Source organism: Trifolium pratense, linkage group LG4 (assembly GCF_020283565.1).
Source record: "Trifolium pratense cultivar HEN17-A07 linkage group LG4, ARS_RC_1.1, whole genome shotgun sequence".
Classification (NCBI taxonomy): domain Eukaryota; kingdom Viridiplantae; phylum Streptophyta; class Magnoliopsida; order Fabales; family Fabaceae; genus Trifolium; species Trifolium pratense.
In genome coordinates this window covers 26,526,349-26,548,765 of record NC_060062.1, presented here as the reverse complement: position 1 = coordinate 26,548,765, position 22,417 = coordinate 26,526,349, and the positions used below count along the sequence as shown (strand labels likewise).

The following is a 22,417-nucleotide window of genomic DNA, read 5'->3' as shown; positions in this document are numbered from 1 at the left end:
CCCAAACATAGTGAGCCCAAACAGATTTTTCTTACTTTCCCCAAAGGCTCGAACATAATTTAAATAGTAATATTTTTCATAAATAATCTAATAATGAATAAAATAGGTGGTGATGGGTGGCCGGTCAACTGCCGGGTCAACGACCGACCTCCGTCGGTCGGCGGCTCACAGCGGCGAAACCCAGTTTTTTTATACATTATCCCAAGTTTTTTCAATTTTTTTTTAAAACAGTTTTTCTTAAGTTTTTATTGGTTTGATTCCAACCTTTTTATACATTTTGACAATAAATTATTTATGTTTTATTTTTATATAAATTTAATGTACTTTTTATTGGTAATGATCCATCCCTAAAAATTATTAACAATTTAAACTTTTTATTTATTTATATTTTATTTTTGAATTGTTTGTTTTATTTTATTTTAAAAAAATGGCAATCCATTGGATTTAAAATTAATATAATTAATGATCCATTGAATTTTAAAATTAAGGTGGATGGCCATTAACTAAATGGATGGATTTGATCCAATCCATTAACCAATTTTTTTACTAATGGATGGATTGGATGGATCCATTAGTGAATGGATTGGATGGATAATGGATAATGGATAAATGGATTTTTTTGACACCCTTACCCAAAACACTTCAACGAATTGGCGTGGGGTGAAAGACCTAGCAGCGGAAAGGCCGCTATTCCAGCCTAGGAAGCACCGACACTCCTTAGATTAGGCGTGTTCATGTTGGACATGTGTCGGTGTCTGACACCGACACTGACACTTACGATTACACTAAATTATTTTATTTTTCCAAATTTTTACCGGCGTCGGCGTGTCAATGTCCGTGTCGTTCAAGTGTTCATGTCTGTGTCTGTGCTTCATAGATTCCAGCTGACTAGCTTCTCGCGAACTATGCTACACTCCGTTCGCTTGGTTCACCACAAATTTAAATTATAATCAAACCTTTCACATTAACTTTAATCCACCACCAAATATGAATCTTCATCTAATATACGACCACATCGATATTAAGCTCTATATTTTAAAAATGATAGTTATTTTGAATTTTCCAAATCAACCAAATTAATCACCTAATTTCAATGAGGCACATGTAACCCACAAAACCCATGACCACTTGTTTAAAATTCACACACTAAACTGAGATTCCAAATTCAAATCTAGTTGAAAACGTTCAACCTAATATTATTGATACTATCAATTGAATCAAAATTTAAAGACAAAGTGGCTCATTTCTATAGTGTTTATTAAAAATTATTTTAGAAAAATATTAAATCTAGAAGCCCAATTATGATTCAAAAAAAAAAAAAAGTAAAGCCCAATTAATTCATTGGGCTAACAGAAAAAAAACCCTAACTGACCCAACTCCGTTCGATCTATCGTCTATAAGAACCCTGCAACCGCCGAGAACATCGCCGCAGGTACCAAAAATGGTTAAATTAAAGGAAGACAAGGAGAACGCACTAGGTTTCTCATCTTACCCTTCTTTGATAAGCATTAGGGTTTCATTATTAACAACACATTATGCAGTATTAATCAGAATTAATGAATTTTATGGGTGATTTTTTTAAGAATGTTTGCTAATGTTGTTATTTTGATCTTGTGTTTAATCAGGCTTTATGTCAGGGGTAATGTTCTTGGATACAAGAGGTATTTTTTTTTCTACATTGATTTTTTTTGTCAGTTATATTTTGTTCATGTTTGTGGTATTTGTTTTAGTTTTTAAGGTTTTCTAAAGAATCAAGCATCTAAATTGGGTTTGAGATATTATATAATTATTAGATATGTATATTTCGATATAAGGTCTGTTCGGATCGGCTTATTTGATCTCATCTATTGGCATGACTGCATGTGAGATTGCTTGAGAAAACTTATAAAAACAGCTTAGGAGCTTAGGACATTTTCAGCTTATTTTCACAAGTTATCTGAGATAGCTTATGAAAACAACATATATAACTAATGTAAAAACAATTTAATTTTATTGTTTGTTGCTATAGAAAAAGCTTATGTAAGCTTATTCATAAGTGCTTATCATGATAAGTGTTTATCATGATAAGTGCTTATGATATAAGCTGCAAAAAAGCTGTTTATCCAAACAGCACTGGATTTTGATATTGATTTGGGTGGTTGGACTTTGTTGTTTGTGCTAAGTTTTGGTAATGTTGTTTTAGGTCCAAGTCAAATCAATACCCAAACACCTCTCTTGTCCAGATAGAGGGAGTAAACACCAAGGAAGAGGTTGCTTGGTATGCTGGGAAGCGTGTGGCGTACGTTTACAAGGCCAAGGTAAAGAAGGACGATAGCCACTATCGATGCATTTGGGGAAAGGTTACTAGGCCTCATGGTAACAGTGGAATACTCCGTCCAAAGTTCACATCAAATCTGCCACCAAAAGCAATGGTAATTTTTAGGACATTGAAATGGTTTTTTCGTTTCCTCCAACTTTGACATTGAAATGGTTTTTCGTTTCCTCCAACTTTTATTTTATGGTTGCTGAATGTTTTTTGTATTGTGTTTGTGCAGGGAGCCAGGGTTAGAGTATTTATGTATCCAAGGTAAATTTGCCATTTTATTGATGCTTGTTTATTCTCAATATACATTACATGTTGCATTAATATGCTTCTTTAAAAACTGATATCTTAGATTAATAACTGTATAATTTATTAATTTTTTGGCCATTTGTGTTTGAACTGTAAGCAAGCCGAATAATTAAACGTTTTATGTTATGTTAGATATTAAGTACTGAAATGACTTGAATTCCTAAGTTCCCAATTTCTGGTTCTTCTCTTATATTGGCTTGTACATTCTGGATTTTTATCCATAGATCTTACTCATATTAGCTAGTCTTTCCATTGTACTATTCTGATGATGTATTTTAGAGGTTATGTTGCATTGATCATAATATTGTGTTTTATTGTTGGCCTCTCTTTTGGGTGAAAACAGTACTCCTTTAAGTGGCATTTTTTAGGCTATGTATTCTATCCATCCTACTTCTGTACTCATCTTAATTGATCTTTTAATGTCTTTCTTGGAAAAGAAATAAGACGATCTTTTAATGTCTTTCTTGGAAAAGAAATAAGCCGATCTTTTAATTTTCCTTTTATAATTTCCCTTTTTCCTGAATCCTTTTTCTAAATGTTTTAATTTCATTTCTTTTGTGCATAGTAAGGTAGAGGTTCTGTTTGTTATTGGCTTAGACACTAGTTTTGGTAAAAGAGTTTAGTTTGGTTTTGTTGTTTACTTGTTTGATCTTGATGATTGTATAATTGGTACCTGGTTATCTAAGCAACCCTCCTTGTTTTTTTGTTGTTGATATTCTTGGCTTTTAAAAAATGCATTTCTACTGTGAATAGTTCTGCAAACATTAATAGCCAAGTGAATTTTTGGTAGAATTTACCATTTTATGTTGGTTAGTGCACTTGAGAATAACCAAAATTGTATGATGATAATATTATCATCCTCTTATTCTAATTTATTTACCGTGTAATTACATGCTTATTTTTTGCATTTTGGTTATATTTGCAGATGTTTTGAACCCGTGACTAGAAGGCAGATACATTATGGAAGTTAATTTTTTGATCTTTTTGTAACTCTGAATAGAATAGTTTTCTTTTTTAAGACAATGAGTGAACATCTTTTTATCTATCCATCATTTTGGTTTGAATCTTAATCTCAAATGGATTTTTCCCTTAAAAATGATTTACATTGGGTTCTATTTGTTATCCTCTTAATTCAGAGTAAAACAAAATACTATCAAAACCAATTTTCTATAATTAATCAAGTCTAGAAATCATTTTTCGTATAATACAACTGAATACATTTTTAAGAATTCTTCAGTTTACCCTCAATATTTCATATTTCAACCCATTACTTTTTCTATTTTCAAAGGGTCGTTTTGTCTTTTAATCATCTTTTAATCTTTAGTATTCTTCATTGTGATCATCTTAAGAGCCTGTTAACATGGCAAGACTCTTGGTCCTTGTTTTATATTCTACTTGGCTTTAATAAAAAATGCAGTATTATGTTTGGTAAAATAAAATGCAATATTATAGACTGGCGCTGGCTACCATGGGAAAGGGAGGTAGGTCTCCCACCATGGGAAAGGCCTTTTTAACCTGCCATTGCAGGTGAAACAGGTTTTAATAATATAATATTAACTTATATTATTTACACAATTACCACATATGCCATATTTATGAAAACTGCCCACAACAACCTTAAATTTTAATTTAAACACAAACTGAAAAAATAATTTTAATGATTTTTTTTTTGCAAGTTTTTTTATTTGTTTTGCAAGATGGAGATGGCAAGCTAGTAGTCAATTAACCATCAAAATAATGTCGGGAACTAAAAAAAAATCAGGGATGAAAACATGTTTTTTTTTTTTTTTTATAGAAACGAAAAATATATTTAGTCCTTGACCTAAAAAGTCTAAATTAGAAGACGAGTTGACCTAAAAATCTTAACGATATTCAATCCAATATCATAAGTCTTAGTTAGTAGAATAATTGATTTAAAAATTCTTTTTTGGATTAAATCGTGTATAATAAATCTTAATTAGTCAAATGATTTGCCTAGATTTTTTTAACGATGTTCAATCCGCTATAATAAATCTTAATTAGTAGAATAATTGATATGAAAATTCTTGGCTAGGTTCAACGCAGTATAAAAAGTCTAATTTAGTAGACAAATAAAAAGTCTTAACATGGTTTAATTTGGTATAAGAAATGTTAATTTGGTATAATAATTGGTCTAAAATTCTTAACTAAGTTCAACACGGCATAAAAAGTCTAAATTATTATAGGAATTGACCTCACAATTTTTTATTTTTTTGTTTACAATGGAGCAGACGATCGAATTCAAGACTTTATGCCTACTATCTAAATCCCTCACCACTACGCGTGTGTTTGGTTATGCGGCGGAGAGAATTGATTTTGGCAGAATTGATTCTGTAAAATTGATTCTGGCCAAAATTGATTTTAAGCTGAAATGGTTTATGTTTGGATATATTCATGAAAAAGTGAGTTGAACAAAAAATTTGAGTGTAAAAATCAATTCTAGAATCAGAAGCTACGATTTCTAGCTTCAAGTAGAATCAATTCTGGAGGCAGAATCAATTCTACTTTTGAGAAACCAAACAAGTCAGAATCAATTATACACGTCCAGAATTAATTCTGGATGCTCCAGAATTGAAACCAAACATACACTACACCAAATTCTTAATGAGGTTAAATCTGGTATAATAAGTCATAATAGTCTAATAATGAACCTAAAAAGTCTTAATTAGGTACAACGTGGTATAAAAACTCCAAATTAGCAAACAAATTGACTAAAAAACCTTAATGTTGTTCAATCCGGTATCATATATCTTAATTAGTAAAATAATTCACCTCAAAACTCATAACCAGGTTCAACGCAGTATAAAAAATCTAAATTAGTAGATGAATTTACTTAAAAAGTCTTAACGATGTTTAATTCGGTAACATAAGTCTTAATTAGTACAATAATTGACCTAAAAATTCTTAGTTAGGTTAAATCTATTATATAATAAGTCTTAATTAGTCCAATAATTTACATAACATCCTAAATTGGGTTCAATCCGGTGTCATGTTTCTTAATTAGTAGAATAATTAACCTAAAAATTCTTAGCTATCAATGTAGTATAAAAAGTCTAAATTAGCATACAAATAAAAAGCCTAACGTGATTCAATATGGTATAAGAAGTCTTGATTAGTCGAATAATTGATTTAAAAAGTTTTAACTAGGTTCAACGTGGTATAAAAAGTCTAAATTAGTATACGAATTGACCTAAAAATTCTTAACGAGGTTAAAATCGGTATAATAAGTTTTTAATAGTTTATAATTAACCTAAAAAGTCTTAACTAGATTCAACACGGTATAAAAAGTTTAAATTAGTATACAATTGACCTAAAAATTCTTAACGAAGTTAAACCCGGTATAATAAGTCTTTAATAGTTTAATAATTAACCTAAAAAGTCTTAACTAGATTCAACGCAAGTAAATTAAATTACGTTCTTTAATTTTTTAATAATTAACCTAAAAGTATCAAATTATGTTCCTTTTTCCTAATTCTTGTGGGTAAATTAAAAAATGTAAGTTAATATTTCATCATAATTTATTTATTTTTTGAAAATTCAGTATCCGGCCCAAGGACCGACTAATTCAATGGGACCAATTCTACTGCCCACTTGTGGCGGCCCCGTTTAAAGCCAAAGCTGTTTTTTCTTTTTACTATGTATGAACTAATTAACCCACCGAAATTGACACCAAGAAGAATCAAACCTACAACCTTGAGAGAAGTACACTCCAAGGTCTCAAGCCAACACAACCAGGTCAACTCAAGTTCATCATAATATTTTATCATAATTAATCATATATAAACATAATAAAAATTTAAGTTCACTATGTTCAATATAATTAATTACCATCATCATCACAGATTTTAAACTCTTAATATACTATAATTTTGCATAACTAAAGATGTTGTTTGTGGTTCACAAGTCCTAACTCAACGGACAAAAATTGCCAAAATTGTTAGGTTGTACGTCATGATCGGGTTTCGAACCCCGACACTCTCATTTGTGTGTGTAAATTTATGATATTTAATTTGTGATTTTGTCTATGTAAAAAAATATATTATTTGTGGATACTCCCTATTAATTAAAATTATATAAATCATGTTGATATTTAATTTAAAATAATTAAACTGCAAAGTAAGTTATTAATTCTAGCAAAGCAAAAAATATACAGAACGTAAAGAAGCAATAAAGATTACTTTAATGCATCATCTTGTAAAGTTTTGTAAGCAGCCAAGCGGATAAGTTATACACTTGTATTCACAGGTACTGGGTTCGAAACTTCTTGCTGTCAAAAATACGTTTTTTTTTTAAAAAAATTTGCATCTTCAACCTCCAGATTTCAAAGGTCTTTAACACCAGAAACCCAATATTTTACCCAGATAATCATTAATCTAATATTTCCATGTGATTCAATATTTTTTCTGCATCTAAAAGAGTCATAATCTGATATCCAAATTTTAAAAGAACAAGCAAAACCCAAATTTTAAGAATCCAAACATATGCATCCAGACACTTGTGAACATTGTTTTTTTGGATATTTCTGTGACTCGTGAACTTTATGTGAATAATTACTTATAAGTAATCAATATAATTTTGTGTTAATGAAATTTTTTGACAGCTTTATATTTGACTCATAAAATAGAGGAAAAAAAACTGTTTTGTTATTAAATCTTGTAATTAAATTACTCTAATTTTCGACTTTAAGCTCATGCTTTTAATATTTTTGGAACCAATGAACTCATTACATTAAACTAAAGTGATACTGTGAAGCTAAAATTCAATATTCTAAGAAAAAAAGTTTATGAATATGAACAAATAAATATTAGGATTTTTTCATTATCCAATAAACTAGCCTTGTGATTTTTTATATTGCCTATAACTATAACTATAGCTTTTATGTTTTATCTGTCACTACTCAAATAAAATCTATAGACAACAAAAAATATAAAAACAACATTACAAAATTTTAATATATAGTTTTTAAAAATAAAAAATACATCAAAATTGATATATATTGCATTTGAGAATAGTAATGTCCTCACACCCATTTCAATCACACAGATAATAATAATTCTTTTGGATTAAACAAAAATGAACCATTAACATTCATCAAAAATATAATACGGGCATTTTGGTAGTAATATTTGGAAACATAAAAAAAAAAAAAAAAATTAGAATACACCACAATGAAGATTTTAATCCAACTCTCTCCAGTAATTAACCAGTAATCACTTAGTATTAGTGACTAATCCCAAAATCTAAAACAACATTAACAGAAACTTAACAAAAACTCTAATGAACAATAACCATGCAACAAACCTCAACGACGATCAACGCCAAAATCAAAGCCACGTTAATCCAATTCATCAAATACGAACGTGAAGCTTCAGAGAAATCAATTCGATACTTCGTTGAACCATTCGGGTACAAAATTCCCCAATTTCGACCCGATCCGTCTTTATCAAACAGCTCGTAAAGATAAACCGCTTTCACTCCTTCTTTCAACAACGGCGTTCCGGCACCGGACTTCAAATGCTTCACCAATCCCCTCAGATAAACCTCCGCATAACCTGGATTCGCGTCAAGCTCATTCCCGGCGCTAGGCCATCCCGTTTCAGTAACAATAACCGGAATCGTTTCGTATCCGGCGAAAGCCATTGCACTAACGACAGAGTCAACCATAATGTCAAACAAATTCCGGTAACGAACTCCGGTAGTGAAATCGTCACGGAAATTAAACGGATGCTCTTCAAAAAGTGCGACTCCGAGAGGAATCGCCGGTTGTAAACGGTAAAGATTGTAAGGGTAAAGATTAATCAAGAACGAAGAATTTGTATCGCTCAAGAATTGAAGTAAAGGACCGATTAGGTTAACGCCGGGAGGTTCTTGAAAAGTGGCGGAAGACGGTGGAAACGGATAAGAAACGGTTGTAACGAAGGAAAAAGAAGTTGAAACAGAAATCTTACGAATACCGAGATCACGGAGTGACACGTGTACGTTTGTGATTGCAGGGAGAAGATTGTTGATGGATTCTGGATACACGTCGTGAAAAGCGTTACCGACGGAGATGGTGGTGATTTTGGCGCGAGGGTAGAAAGGAAGCACGTGAGTGTAGATCCATGCACGTGCGATTGAACGATTGTTAGCGATAGGGGTAACCATGTAATTTGGAATGGTGAGGAAGAGAGAGATGTTGGTGTAGAGAAGACTTCGGATGATGGTTGGATTTGGTTCTTCGAGACGGAGGGAAGTGAGTTTGAGATTTTGCATTGCGGTGGTGATGCGTTCTTGTGGTGGTTGTGGTGGTGGTGTTGGGGATTGAGTGGTGGTGGTTGAATATGTGATGCCGATTGTAGGGAGGGAAGTGGCGGTGGTTGTTAGGAGGAGAGAGAGGAGAAGGTAGAGAGAGAAACTGAAGGTGTTAAACATGGTGAGAGAGATTTTGCAACGGTGAGTGAAGAATTGGTTACTGAGTTAGTTACGTTAGTGAGATATTATAGAGTTTGTTTGGCGCGATTATTATTGTTTCGATTTTTCTCTGTTTTTGGATAAGCTAGAATCACACTCACTCTGCATGCAATAATAATCTCAATTCAACACATTAAGGCATAATAATCCCGTTTGTATAAGCATTTAATTGTTCATTGATATAAATAAACTTTTTCTTTAAAACTAGCACAGCACAGTACTCTGTTGCTAGAAATTTGAATATTGGTTTGCCACAATATTTTATTCTCTCTAATTTAGTCTCTATTAGTATAAAAATAAATGAAATTGAATCTTTCCATTCAATTCGATTTTTTCTACCCGTCTCTTCAAACTCTATATATTTTTCTCTTAACTCACACTTTTTGATTATTTTATTATTTTCTTTAATGAAGAGAGATATAGGAGTTTGAATCAACTTCTTCACTCTCCTCTATATCTGTCTCATTTCTCTCTAAGGAGAGGGCGTAGGCGAAATACTTGTGTGGTCACTACTATTTAGACCACATATTTAGTCACTTTCACATATTTAAAAAAATGTAGAGAGAGAAAGTAATTAAATAATAATTTTTTATTATTAATTAAATGGTATATATTTTGATGTATGTGTGACTAAACATTGTGACCAAAAGGTTGTGACGATACAAGTATTTAATAGATGTAAATAAGAGTGAAGGTAAAGATCAAATTTCGAGATATAGAGTTAGAAAGAATTTGTGGGTATTTCAAGAATTTCTTAGTCTACGGGTTAAGAATTATGATAATGATAAAGTTGAAATATGGGTAATGAAAGAATACAAACTGCATTCGTCTTGGACAAAGACTCATGTTCTTCCTATTAATGCAACTAGATGGCTCCCCGTGCGTTGCACGGGTTCGGCGGAACGTGATTTGTATACCAATCATGGTTGTTATGTGCCGAGGTAATTAGTCATAAGCATATGCAAATTCCTTAGGGGGTATCATTTATATACCAATCATGGATGCTATTAGCCGAAAAAGTTAGTCATGAACATACGGAAATTAACAAAGGGGGACATCATTTACATCGCAATTGAAATTCCATATCCAAAGAACATCGAAATAAAGTACATACCCACGTGAAAAAGACATCAAAATGACTAAAATAAAATGGATTTAATTTAAATACACCGACGGTGTAAAATAATTTTACACCGTCAATTAATACCAACCATGTTTTCCGCCACATCACCCCACTTCAGCCCACTTTCTTGATATGACATGGCAAAATGGTGGTTGTTTATTGGACGATCGTGTAAAACTATTTTACACCGTCGGTGCATATCAATTAAACTCAAATAAAATACATCACCATAACGCCAAATATATTTCAATCATGGATGATACAAAATAAATGTCCAAAAATAACACATGGAAAACAAAATGATAGAGATAGGAATCATAAGTTATAAGTTATAACATGTCAATCTTCCTTATAACATGCAAGAACACCACAAAAGAAACTCTTTCCATAGATTTTACAAATTTTTCTTCAAACTCTTAAATTACTAACTTCATAGGAATCATCTTGAAATCCATCTAGCAACTCCCAAAAATACTATCTACTACAAATCTCTCACATTAAAGCAAGCTGGAAACTATGATTTTGAGAACCTGCACAAAGAAAGAAATCAATTTAAGCTTGCTGTATCACCACATAGGAAGAACATGTCGTGTGACCAAAATTAAAGCCAAACCACTAAACTATGTGCTAACAAAGTAATGTAGTACGCAATCTAATGTGTATTTAGACTATTAGATGACAAAATTTATATTCCTCTCAAATCTCAATATTAGTTAAGCACAACAATGACTACATTTGGCAAACTAATTTCTCTTGGGATGGAGTGGATTATAGATTAATGGAAAACCATATATGAAATTGCAAACAATATATATATATATATATATATATATATATATATATAAGAAATAAAAGGCTTACACTATGAACATTTATTTCAATTAGATAGGTTTGCATAATAAAAGCCTTATATATATACAGATCCAAAAAGCTAACAAACATTCTTATAATAACTAAAAAATTGATTACATATAAGTATATAACAAACCAAAAATGTAAAAGAGTAAAAGACCAACAAACCTTGTTTGTCAAGGGTCTTTTAGGAGGCTTGTAACTTTTCTGGGAAAGCAAGAAAAGTATGGCAACCAAATAGTTGCACACTATGATACAATTGCATTTATCCCATCTGCACTGCACATGTATTAGTTATGCAAAAATTGTCACAAATGGCTTCAACATGCTGTCAAATGCACAGCTAAAAATAGAATGAGTGAAATTCTGGTAATGATATGTAAGCACTTTTATATAAATCCTAATTCATTATTCCTTAGTCACTAAAATGTAGACAAAACCACACAAATGAATAATCTCAATACTTTTATGATGCACATGACAACAATAAAATCTTAAAAATTAGGAAATTTCCTTCACAACAATTATAGTCAAACCCACCATTTATAAATCAGAGACGAAAATTTATGAATTATAATTATTAATAGTATATGACTTAAGGTGAAAATTCTAAAAGTGAATAATGGTTAGTCAAAAGAGTAGTACTCTAGCTATTGAGTTCAATATTTTTGAACAGAAAGGGGTACCTTTGATGTCAGATTCTATTGCGGAGTCGTCATTATCCCTTCGTTTTGTGCTCTGCGTTGCGACTTAAGGTGAAAATTCTAAAAGTGAATAATGGTTAGTCAAAAGAGTAGTACTCTAGCTATTGAGTTCAATATTGTTGAACAGAAAGGGGTACCTTTGATGTCAGATTCTATTGCAGAGTCGTCATTATCCCTTCGTTTTGTGCTCTGCGTTGCGGTAAAATAAAAATGGTAAGTAATTTTCATGGAGATCTTAGTATACACCGGCTGAACTTATCTGCCAACTCTCATAACTTAGCTCAATTTCATGGAGATTTCAAACATGCAATTTCATAAGCTAAAGTATTGCCACAAATCATGAGTACAATAAAATTAAAATCAACATCTATAATTTTCAATAAAGTGTTGAAGGTATGCCTCACATAAACCATAAATTCCTTAGAGGCATGCACCTCACTACAGGAAACTGATTCAAAATATGGATAAACAAAAGAGTGCAGAAATACCAACAAAGTGGCACTTACCATGCCAAAAGAATCACATATAAAATAAAATCAGTTATGTGTGCACAAAAGAATCGGTTACAACAATTTTGATTGTTGAAATAAGAAAATTATAATTAATTAAAGAAAATTCAAATTTCAAAAACTAACCTCTTTGTTTCACTTACTTTGAATTGTGTTATTGAAAACCTTGGTTTCCACTATTGATGTTTGTTCGATAACATATATCAGCTAGAAAGACAAAACTACTAATCTAAATTAAATTAGCTCTAACCGATATCTGTCATCAAACATTATTGGTTTGGTTTGCTGATAGTATATTTGATTTTTTGTTACTAACTCATTTGATTAATGTACCATCATGACAGGTTCGACAAAAATGTTATCTCTTTTGCAAGCGCTAAAATTCAAACCTTTTTTGCTATAAAACAGAAAAACTTATGAGCCAGTCTAGTAAATTTGTTATCTCAATGATACATCTAGTATTGGACTGTTTCTACAAATGTGTTTCTTTAACTTAGTTACATACTTAAAGCATATCTAATGTAGTGATGTGACATGAGCTCAATTAAATGTGTTTTGGGGGGCATTTAGGAATGCATTAAATAAAGGATTAGTAGGTAACCAAATTAGGGTTAGAATGGATATGAAATCCTTACCTACATCGGAGGCTGCCGCTGTTGTTGTGTGTGCTCCCTGTTCACCCATTCACGTCGCCAGGTATGCCAAAAGAAAGCGAGAAAGAAGAGCAATCTAAAAATGTATAAAAAAACAAAACCGCCTTATATTTAGCAAATTAGCAAAGTAAAATGGTTAGCAAATAATTTACAAAACCAAAACCGCAAAAAATTGATCTACTTCTTAAAACCAAGTCTATTGCAAAAGATTCAAAAAAACAAATGATGATAGGAAAAAATTGATCAACTTTGGGAAAATAAGTCTGCATACTCTTGAATACATCACAAGAAACAGGTTAGAGCAATATAATAGTACCTCATCCTCAGTTTCTACCTGAATTCAAAAGATTCATCACATTAATACTCTTGAATACATCACAAGCCAGTGAAGATGTCAGTGTCACTTAACATGTCCATGTTTTCCAGTTTTGGAAGTTGAAACTTCAACTACCTGTGTCCAACACAAACAAACAAACACCACAAAACATAAATCGTTAAAAATCAAAACTATTCAATTTTATCATTAGAATGCTTTCTGCAAAAATTAAAATAAATAAAAAACGAAAAACAGTTTGAAAGAGAGATGAGTTTATTGACATCCACGGAACTCCGGTACCAAGTCCTATAGCCATATCTGCTGCCCACTTTGAGTTTATTGACATCCAAACAAGTCATGCATACCTCTTGATAGTTTCCAATCCGTGTAACGGTTGGATCTGCAGAAACTAAAGCCGGTTCGGAGAGTTTTATTGCTCTGTGTAAATCCTTCAGATGACCCCATTACGGTTTCCTAAGAAATCCTGCACACAGAAGAAACAAAATTAAGAACCCTAATTAGGTCTGTAAAATACAAGTGAGTTCTTATTGGTTATGCCAAGTTTTGGAATCCTTTGTGTTTTACCATATTCATCAAGAGGTGCATCATAGTCATAGCTTGAAGCAATGAAAGGACCACCGACAGTTCTCCCAAAATTTGTTCCACCATGATATTGAAATAAACAAAATGAATGGCCAAGTTCAATATTTAAATACGGTGAACCCTACAAAGTTACACAGTAAATTCAATAAATAATGAAGTTACCATGTAGTAATTGATAAATGATCCCCCTTTTGCATAAATCTTGCAATTGAAAATGCCAACTCTTCAGCAGGTCGGTGAGGTACCGAACCTCCAAACTCGGTAAACCTGCAAGCATAGAAGAGGAACGGAGGCATTGTATAGTCAAGCTTATATTATATCTAGCTTACATTTATCATATTCTTATGGAAACCTAAGAAATCAGAAACAAAGCATCAATACCAGCCAGTCCAAGCTTCTGTCCACATCTTTGGTTTGTAAGCCGTATTTGGAGAGAAATAATCACAATAGAAGCCATTGCAAGTGTTATCTGTACAACGTTTTACGTCGAAATTAGACGCTGAAATCCTAGGAAGCATAATAGACTGAATCCAGAATATAAATATTTTCTTAAAATGATAAAGTAAAAACTGATGACTTGTATGAATGTTCCTAAAATATCCTTTTGATGACTTCTCCATCGCAGTTCCACTGCAAGATGCCACATTAGAGGCAGGTTCTGTCATCCTGCATTTAAAAGACAAGAAAGTTGAGAATTTTCTACCAAAACAATATGATAGCAGATAATGATTAACAGCTAGCTACTCAGTTATCATTCCTTTGTTTGGAAAATTCATTTATGTATGTTAACACTAATTAAGCACTCCTCTAAAATCACACAATCATTTCATAATAGATGCAAGGTTAAGAACATAGAGCATAATAAGGAAAAACTTTGTAAATCAAGAACCATACATCTGAAATAAATTATGCAAACTATCTCTCGATATTGTCCACAGACGATTAAAAATCTCATTATCTAATATGCATTTCATACTAAGAAGTTCCTGAATATTTCCATACAAGTTTTTCCTAATTCAAAATTCCTCTAAAATCACACTGTCATTGCATAATAGATACAATACCTTTGATGTTGTTGTGGCATGATCAGTTTGCAATAACAACTTATACCTGGATTTGAGTCTACAAAAAATGAATCTAAGCTCTGAAATTCACTATTAATTACACATACGATGAAACAAAAGCTGCAAAAAAAATAAAAAAAAAAAAAACTTTGAAGAGAAAAACGAACCTTCTTCTGCTTGCCACCACCAGATTTGGCTGGCTTGGAGGAAGGTGGAGGTCTGAAGGAGCCTTATTCTTCCATGGAGCCTGCAAAAATACAACACAGAGTACCAATTACAGAGATGAAAATTGACAAATTGAGAAAGATGAAATGTAGAAGATGAATTTGGAGATACATCACCATCCACCATAACCACCACACATCACCACCACCTCCAATCTTCAACAAAAAAAAAAGCAACGAAAAAAAAGCAACGAAAAAAAATAAAAATAAAAATAGTATAGAAACTAAGATCAAACCAGATGAACGAAGGAGCAAGAAGCATCACCGTCGCCAAACACCGTCGCCAAACACCGCCACGAAACGCCACCGGAACTCTCTATCACGGCCGGAACTCTCTCTTCCTCACCGGAACTTCCCTCCCCAGAAAATCTTCTCACACTCGGCCACCCCCTCCCTCTGACGAGTGATTGATTTGTAGGTGGTGGTGGGGGTTGTGGTGGATGTTACGGTGGTGGATGAGATGAGGCAGAGAGGAGGGAGAGAAGAGCGTACGAGAGAGAGAGGGAGAGAAGAGAGAGAAAAAAACTTGCCAAATGAAAAAAATTTGGGAACAGAGAAATATATATTTCATTGGGCCCAATGCATGTGTTACATATAGCTAGTAATGTGGATGTTTCTAGTTACCTCATCTGCATCACAACCCACTTGTCATGTGAAGCTTTGCATGTGTGACATATAAATGGTTTCAAAGTTGTATGTGGAACATGATCATTGGGCCAAGACAAGCACATGGTGGCAACACAATTGGATATGAGGCAAGGTGTGAAGCACTAATTGGTTAGCTAATTAGGGTTTCCAATTAGGGTTGCAAAGTTTATCAACCTTTATAGATATATAGATATATAGATTCCCACCAAGAACTTTTCCCCTTTAAGCTCTACAAAAACCGGTGATATTGTTGGAACAAATGATCATACTGGATCAATTTCCTTATACAAATTGAATCATACTCACCATAAAAAAAATGTCATAAAATAATAACAAAACACTTCACCAATCAAAAGATTTTCAAAAATATATATAATTATTTATTTCCAAAAAGTAAGCGGATAACTCGTCATCAATCATATAAAGAAACACACTATCAGAACATCAACGAGTAGCAACAACACACAACAAAGAGACACACCCAATAGGTAAAACACAACTTCATCAATCCAAATACAACACAACTTCAATAAATAAAATGCATGCAATGCGCCTAGACTCGATAAATGCATGTGGTACCAATAGCAACGTCATTTTCAGTTTTACATCATGGAGGATCAACGTCATTATTTTCAACTTCATTGAACAACACCAATAGCAACATCATTAAGCAACGTCATTTATACAACTTCTATAAGCAACGTCATTGGGCACATGAATGAATGCATGTCATGTTATAGTAAGCAACGTCAATAGGCAACATCATTTAACAACTTCATCGTCATTATAACAACATCAATAATCACCGGCTTAATCACGAGATAACATCAATAGTCAACGGCTTAAAGACAACAGCTTATAAACAACGGCTTATAATAGCGGCTTATAAACAACAACTTATAACAACAACGGCAACACAACGACCACCACAGCAATCAACGGTAACAAAGGCAATTTATTATTAATACAACATCATAATAACACACTTTGTAAGTATCCACTTAATTAATTTTGATTCAAATATGTTAATTCTAAATCAAATATTTTGAATATAGTCTTTTTATCAAATCAAATAATTAAGTCAAACTCTCTCTTAAAATCAAAGCCAAGAACGACCATTATATAAAACATATTCGGCAAGTATTTCAATTGAATTATTCAAACCAATTGAATTCTTGTAATCACTTTTTAATTAGTTTCTTCTCAAAGATAAACGTTCAACCACTATCTCATAACACAGTCCCTATGTAGCATGAATGTATGGGGAAAAAGCCCTATAACTTAGATGCTTTCCTTCCAAGCACAATATTAAACTCTAAATTCATGGTCAGTATTAGAACAAGGATTCCGATCACTCTAGACATCGTTTTAACGATCCGACCGTTTAAAATGAAGAGTCACGTGTTGTAAACATGCTGCTCAAAATTGAACGCGATCCAACGGTGAACGAAGGAGAAAATGAAATTCTACGGTGACAGCTTTGTCAAAAACGAAAATAGACTATTATTGGGGTTTTCATGAAACAAATAGAAAATAGAATAGAAACACTCATCCAAGAGAACTTACACCAATTGAACTCGAGAAGAATGAGACTTAGATCAAAGATTGAAGATCACTTGAGTGATGGATGGGCGTGCAAGGTTTCCGAGGGAGTGAAACGGATCAATATATTCTGAGTACTTTGTATATAGTACAACCTTGACCTCTCAATCATGAAGAAGCTAGTAACAGGTTCTTAAAGATGGCAATGGTTTTGTGGAAAAATATAAAAAAGGGTACAATGAAACAATATTCTCACATCAATGATAATGAGATCAAGAGAAAGAGCATTGCGATAAGATTTTAGCATGATTATGTTACGAAAGAGAATAATGTCTGTATAGAAATATGCAAAACACCAAAGATGATGGTAATTGTATGTCATTCCGAGAATTAAAAATGGAATTGTAGAGTACCATAGATATATATGTGCCAACTTGATTGAGTGGGAATTTCTCAAACGTAAGCATTGCATATTGAGTTGGAAGGTCAAAGATTTACATGTCTATTAGTTCTTGCATCTTTTGCTATTGATGACTAGTAAGTAAGGTTTTCAATTTCATTTAATTGTGATCAATAGAATCATCAAGAGGCTATCAAAGAGGAGTCAATTTTTCTTTATTATTTACAAAATGATTTAATGGGAATTAAAATTGTGTTTCTTCTTCTTTCTTACTTTCTCTATCATTTTTCTATCTACACCCCTTCCCCCTCTATACTCCCAACATCTCTTTGTTTTATTTATCAATCATTTAATGATTCGCCACAAAAATAATTATATAAATATCATCAATCAACACTACAACAACTAAATAATTAAATAAAATGAATTCTAATTTTTAGGGCGTTACAAACTCAACAAAGCATTCCCTAATTTTGAAGATGGGATGAGGAAGAAATCTAGATTTGAAATGAGATGATGATCGTAGATGTAGAAATCTGGGAAAATTAGGGATTTTTGTGATTAATCTCTTTTTATTTATTTAATTAATATTTTATTAATCAAAATAAATTTTAATAAAATGATTTATTGAAATAAAATAAACAATAATATCACGTGTAATTGTAGTTTCCATGTGTCATCTGCCACATCATGAAAATTGACTCAAAATGAAGTGGGGACCAAAAGTACAAAAAATCTAAAATAGGGGACTAAAAAGTTGGTGTTTGAAATAGGGGGATCAAAACTTCAAAAAATTCAAAATAGGGGGATCAAAACTGCATTTAAGCCAAAAACTATATATTAAAATTTTAGGAAAAAAAAAACTATATATTTACAAAAAATATATAGTTTTAAAAAGGGTAAATGATCATTTACCCCCTGCAAAATAAGGAAATTTTCGTTTACCCCCCCTGCACAGATTTTTTTTCTGTTTACCCCCCTGCAAAAAATAGATTCTCTCATTTCGCCCCCTGGGTGTACAGCAGGACAAGTGACTGTGCAAATTTGCTGACGTGGCTTGTACACATGGAAAAAATCATTTATATTTATTTTTAAATTCCACGTCAAATAATATTTTTTTAAAAAAATTAAAATTAAAATTATTTTTCCTACAAAATTTAGAAAACGAATTTTTTTTTTTCAAAATTTTAAAAAACATTTCCTAGAAATAACTTTTTTTTTTCATACAAAATTATTGAGTATTTTTTTCCTAAAATAAAATAAAAAACGAATTTTCTTATTTTACTCCAAAAATAAAGATTTATTTTCAAATCTTTTTGAATTAAAAAAAACAGAATCTTCGCCGTAATCGTTTGCTTCCACCGTCATGATTGTATTCGTCGTCGTCTTCTTCAGTCGCCGAAATCATCTTCTACTTCATTATTGTCTTCTGCTTCTTTATATTTTTCTAGTTTAAGGGCAAATGGTTTTGATAGAAGAAGAAAACACCAATAAAACTTGTTTTTCTATTTTATATTTTTTTTGAAAATCTTTTTCTATTTTTTTTAATTCAAAGAGAATAACAAAAAATAAAGTTTTGTTTTTAAAAAATAAAGATTATGTTTTTTTTAATTCAAAAAGTTTGAAAATAAATCTTTAAAATTTTTATTTCGGAAATAAACTTTATTTCGGAGTAAATCTTTATTTTGGGAGCAAAATAAGAAATTTTTTTTTTTGTTGGAAATTTTTTTAAAATCATTTGTATGAAAAAAAAAAAAAAAATTTTGTAGGAATTTTTTTAAAAAATTTTGCGGAAACACAACAGAATTTTTTTTTATTTTGTAGGAAATTTTTTTTTTTCTTTTTTTAAAAAATATTATCTGACGTGGAATTTAAAAAATAAATATAAATGATTTTTTCCACATGTACAAGCCACGTCAATAGGTTTGCATAGTCACTTGTCCTCCTGTACACCCAGGGGGCGAAATGAGAGAATCTATTTTTTGCAGGGGGGTAAACAAAAAAAAAATCTGTGCAGGGGGTAAACGAAAATTTGCTTATTTTGCAGGGGGTAAATGATCATTTACCCTTTTAAAAACTACTAAGATAGGAACATCTACCGATAAACTACTATTAAAAACTATATAAAGTAACAACAGTACTTTATTTTAAACAAAAAATAGTTTTAAAAATTACTCATTTTTTAAATAATAGAAAAGGTTTTAAAATAGTCCAAAGAAAAATTTATTTACAAAAATAATAAAAGGTATTCCCCCAGTTTCAAATTATTTGTCATTTTAGAAGAAAAAAAATTGTTTCAAATCACTCGTCGTTTTGATAATTTAAGGTTATATTTTATCTATTATACCCTTCTTCCTATTTTTTTTATTGATTAAATTTTATATAATCTTTTTATTGTATATTTTTTTTACTAAATTTCGTATAATTTTTTTATTGTTGTTTTTTTTCCTTGCATGTTTATTGAAAATCTTGTTACACATGACTTCATCACAATACAAAGATTTATATATTTCAAAAACTAAAGTTTGTTTTTTTAAGCTTTCAAAAAAAAAAAAAAAAATTGTTTTACATGACATATTAAATTTATCCGAAAGAGAAAGTGTGTGAAAAAAAAATTATTAGTGAATTAAAATAAGAGTATAATAGAAAAATAAGGTACAAAAATACACTTTCTTAATTTTTTATTTATTTTTCTAAAACGACAAATATATCTAGTTTAAAATAAATATGTTTAACCCATTGGATTTTACAAAAATAAATATTTGATCCATTGGATTTTAGAAAAAAAATTGAATGGATTGGATCAAATGGATGGATTAAATCCAATTCATTAACACTTATACAATACATATATTGGATGGATTGGATTAATATTTAAATCCAACAGTATTACTACTTGGGTTCAATAGTCTATGTCAGATCGAAGTTGTGTTTCTAGTTTTATGTCGAGTTCCTAATTCATTCTACTATTACTTACATGAGTTATTAGGATCTGTTGATACTAGGTGTCAAAATTTAGTTTGACACTAAATGTCCACCCTTCATTTTATTTAATCTAAAGGCCTAAATCAATCATTAAAATAATTCATAAATTCAAAGATCATGTAATTAGTCTCACAATCTCTTCCTAAAATATTTCACGTCTTTCCCAAAATAGAAGATTATGCATCCTCGTTCATTTTATTTATTTTCTCCTATATTTGTCCCAAAAACAATGAAGATTATTTTTTTAACATTATTATTCGTCAATCTCTGCAAAAACAATTATTACAAATCTCTCTGCAATTTTATCCCACTATATTTTAACACTACTCTCTTGTAACATTTGCTCTATCATCGGATGTGTTAAAAAAACTTCTTATCTTATATTTGAAACTTAAGAAATTCTTAATAATTAAAAGTTGAATCAACACATAAAACACAAAATTGATACAAACATAAAGGAAATAGGCATGGACTAATTATAGTTTCGGAACAAAAAAAAAAGGCATGAACTTGTAGAGTTCGTTAAACACTCATGAACTTGAAACCATTCAAACATCGACTGTGTTGATCGACAAATACTAACAAGAGTATTCTGTAAAATAAAAAATTAAAAAGTAGCAGGGATGAATGCTGATACAAAAATTAGAGGAAACAAACAAAGAACAATGATGATTATCAATTTTGTGCAGGTGATAGATAAAGAGATAGGACAAATCAAATATGCTATTTAGGAAAGATTGTAAGACTAATCACATGATCTTTGAATTTCTGAATTATTTTAATGATTGTTTTAGGCCTTTAGATTAAATAAAATGAAGGGAGGAGATTTGATGTCAAACTAAACTTTGACACCTGGTGTCAACGGATCCTGACTCTTAAAATTTGGTGTCAACGGATCTTGGAGATTTGATGTCAAACTAAACGTTGACACATGGTGTCAACGGATCCTGGTGTGAAACTAAAATGAAGGATGAATCTGTGAACATACTCCCAACACCCACGTTAATAGCATACAACGGCAAAATGTCTACAAATGTGACAAAACCTACAAATATGACGAAATTGAAATTGTCGAAATACTCATGTCTCCGAGTCTGCAACTTTGATGACGCCAAAGTCATTGATTGAATATGCACTAAGTCGAATCTAATCTGTCAATATGAATTAAACAAATATCACATCAAGACGGAATAACAAAATAACGCCGCAACAAGACAACCAACACAACGTCACACTAAGACGATGAAATCACAAAAAAACAAATATATATATATATATATATATATATATATATATATATATATATATATATATATATATATATATATATATATATATATGAAAATCACTTATTTAAATGAAAAAGAAAAAGAAAAACAACTTAAGAAGGGTGATTTGGGTAAAAAATAAACCCTAAAACCACCACTCTTTTATGGATGCAGAAAATGAATAAACTAGGATTAAGGGAGGTGACGACTAACTCACCTGGGTTGGTGCATTGGTATTGGCTTGAGACCTGGAAGTGTGCTCCTCTTGAGGTCTGAGGTTCGACTCTCTCTGACGCCAATTTGGGTGGGCTAATTTAGCTTCTTCAAAAAAAAGGAAGGTGACGACTGTTTCTTTAGATTTAGAGAGCATTCACTTAACAAATCATAAAAACAAAAAACAAGATTAACACAAATTACTGAAAAATTTGATAAAATTACATACACCAA

At 31.3% G+C, this 22,417-nt stretch overlaps 4 protein-coding genes across 13 annotated transcripts in view; 2 read left to right on the top strand and 2 right to left on the bottom strand.

Moving 5' to 3' along the window:
• Positions 1-3,724, top strand: part of LOC123920985 (60S ribosomal protein L35a-1-like) — a 33,523-nt gene extending 29,799 nt beyond the window's left edge. The window contains exon 5 of the mRNA XM_045973357.1: positions 3,537-3,724. The gene's annotated coding sequence lies outside the window, so the exon portion shown is untranslated. The remainder of the gene's footprint in view (positions 1-3,536) is intronic.
• Positions 1,453-3,724, top strand: LOC123922377 (60S ribosomal protein L35a-4-like; the record flags this gene model as incomplete). Its single annotated transcript, XM_045975099.1, has 5 exons — positions 1,453-1,478; positions 1,626-1,661; positions 2,183-2,411; positions 2,535-2,566; positions 3,537-3,724. Coding segments are annotated over 5 exons (369 nt in total), but the record flags the coding sequence as incomplete, so codon positions are not given.
• A 3,949-nt stretch (positions 3,725-7,673) lies between these two features.
• LOC123920983 (glucan endo-1,3-beta-glucosidase 12-like) lies at positions 7,674-9,135 on the bottom strand. Its single transcript, XM_045973355.1, has one exon. The coding sequence runs from the start codon at positions 9,038-9,040 to the stop codon at positions 7,904-7,906; it is 1,137 nt and encodes a 378-aa protein (XP_045829311.1). The 5' UTR covers positions 9,041-9,135; the 3' UTR covers positions 7,674-7,903.
• Positions 9,136-10,492: 1,357 nt separating this feature from the next.
• Positions 10,493-15,681, bottom strand: LOC123920982. 10 transcript variants are annotated; one of them, XM_045973351.1, is made up of 9 exons: positions 15,364-15,681; positions 15,071-15,150; positions 14,904-14,976; positions 14,221-14,505; positions 14,002-14,106; positions 11,896-11,947; positions 11,741-11,818; positions 11,223-11,328; positions 10,493-10,732 (listed from the first exon to the last, which is right to left on the bottom strand). In XM_045973351.1, coding segments are annotated over exons 1-6 (570 nt in total). In that variant the 5' UTR covers positions 15,390-15,681; the 3' UTR covers positions 10,493-10,732; positions 11,223-11,328; positions 11,741-11,818; positions 11,896-11,946. The 10 variants fall into 10 exon arrangements, 3 of the variants coding, with proteins under 3 accessions (XP_045829307.1, XP_045829309.1, XP_045829308.1); XR_006813885.1 differs by lacking the exons at positions 14,002-14,106; positions 14,221-14,505; positions 14,904-14,976; positions 15,071-15,150; positions 15,364-15,681 and adding exons at positions 12,903-12,996; positions 13,237-13,371; positions 13,602-13,720; positions 13,822-13,993; XR_006813886.1 differs by lacking the exons at positions 14,002-14,106; positions 14,221-14,505; positions 14,904-14,976; positions 15,071-15,150; positions 15,364-15,681 and adding exons at positions 12,903-12,996; positions 13,255-13,371; positions 13,602-13,720; positions 13,822-13,993 and having other exon boundaries at positions 11,223-11,333.
• Positions 15,682-22,417: the final 6,736 nt, after the last annotated feature.

Excerpts from the sequence above, each read along its gene's own strand:
- LOC123920983 (XM_045973355.1), bottom strand. The coding sequence starts at position 9,040 with ATGTTTAACACCTTCAGTTTCTCTCTCTACCTTCTCCTCTCTCTCCTC.
- LOC123920982 (XM_045973351.1), bottom strand. The coding sequence starts at position 15,389 with ATGCTTCTTGCTCCTTCGTTCATCTG. Across the intron at positions 15,151-15,363 it reads CTTGCTCCTTCGTTCATCTG|GCTCCATGGAAGAATAAGGC; the intron begins GTTTGATCTTAG and ends GTATTTTTGCAG. Across the intron at positions 14,506-14,903 it reads ATGCCACAACAACATCAAAG|GATGACAGAACCTGCCTCTA; the intron begins GTATTGTATCTA and ends TTTTAAATGCAG.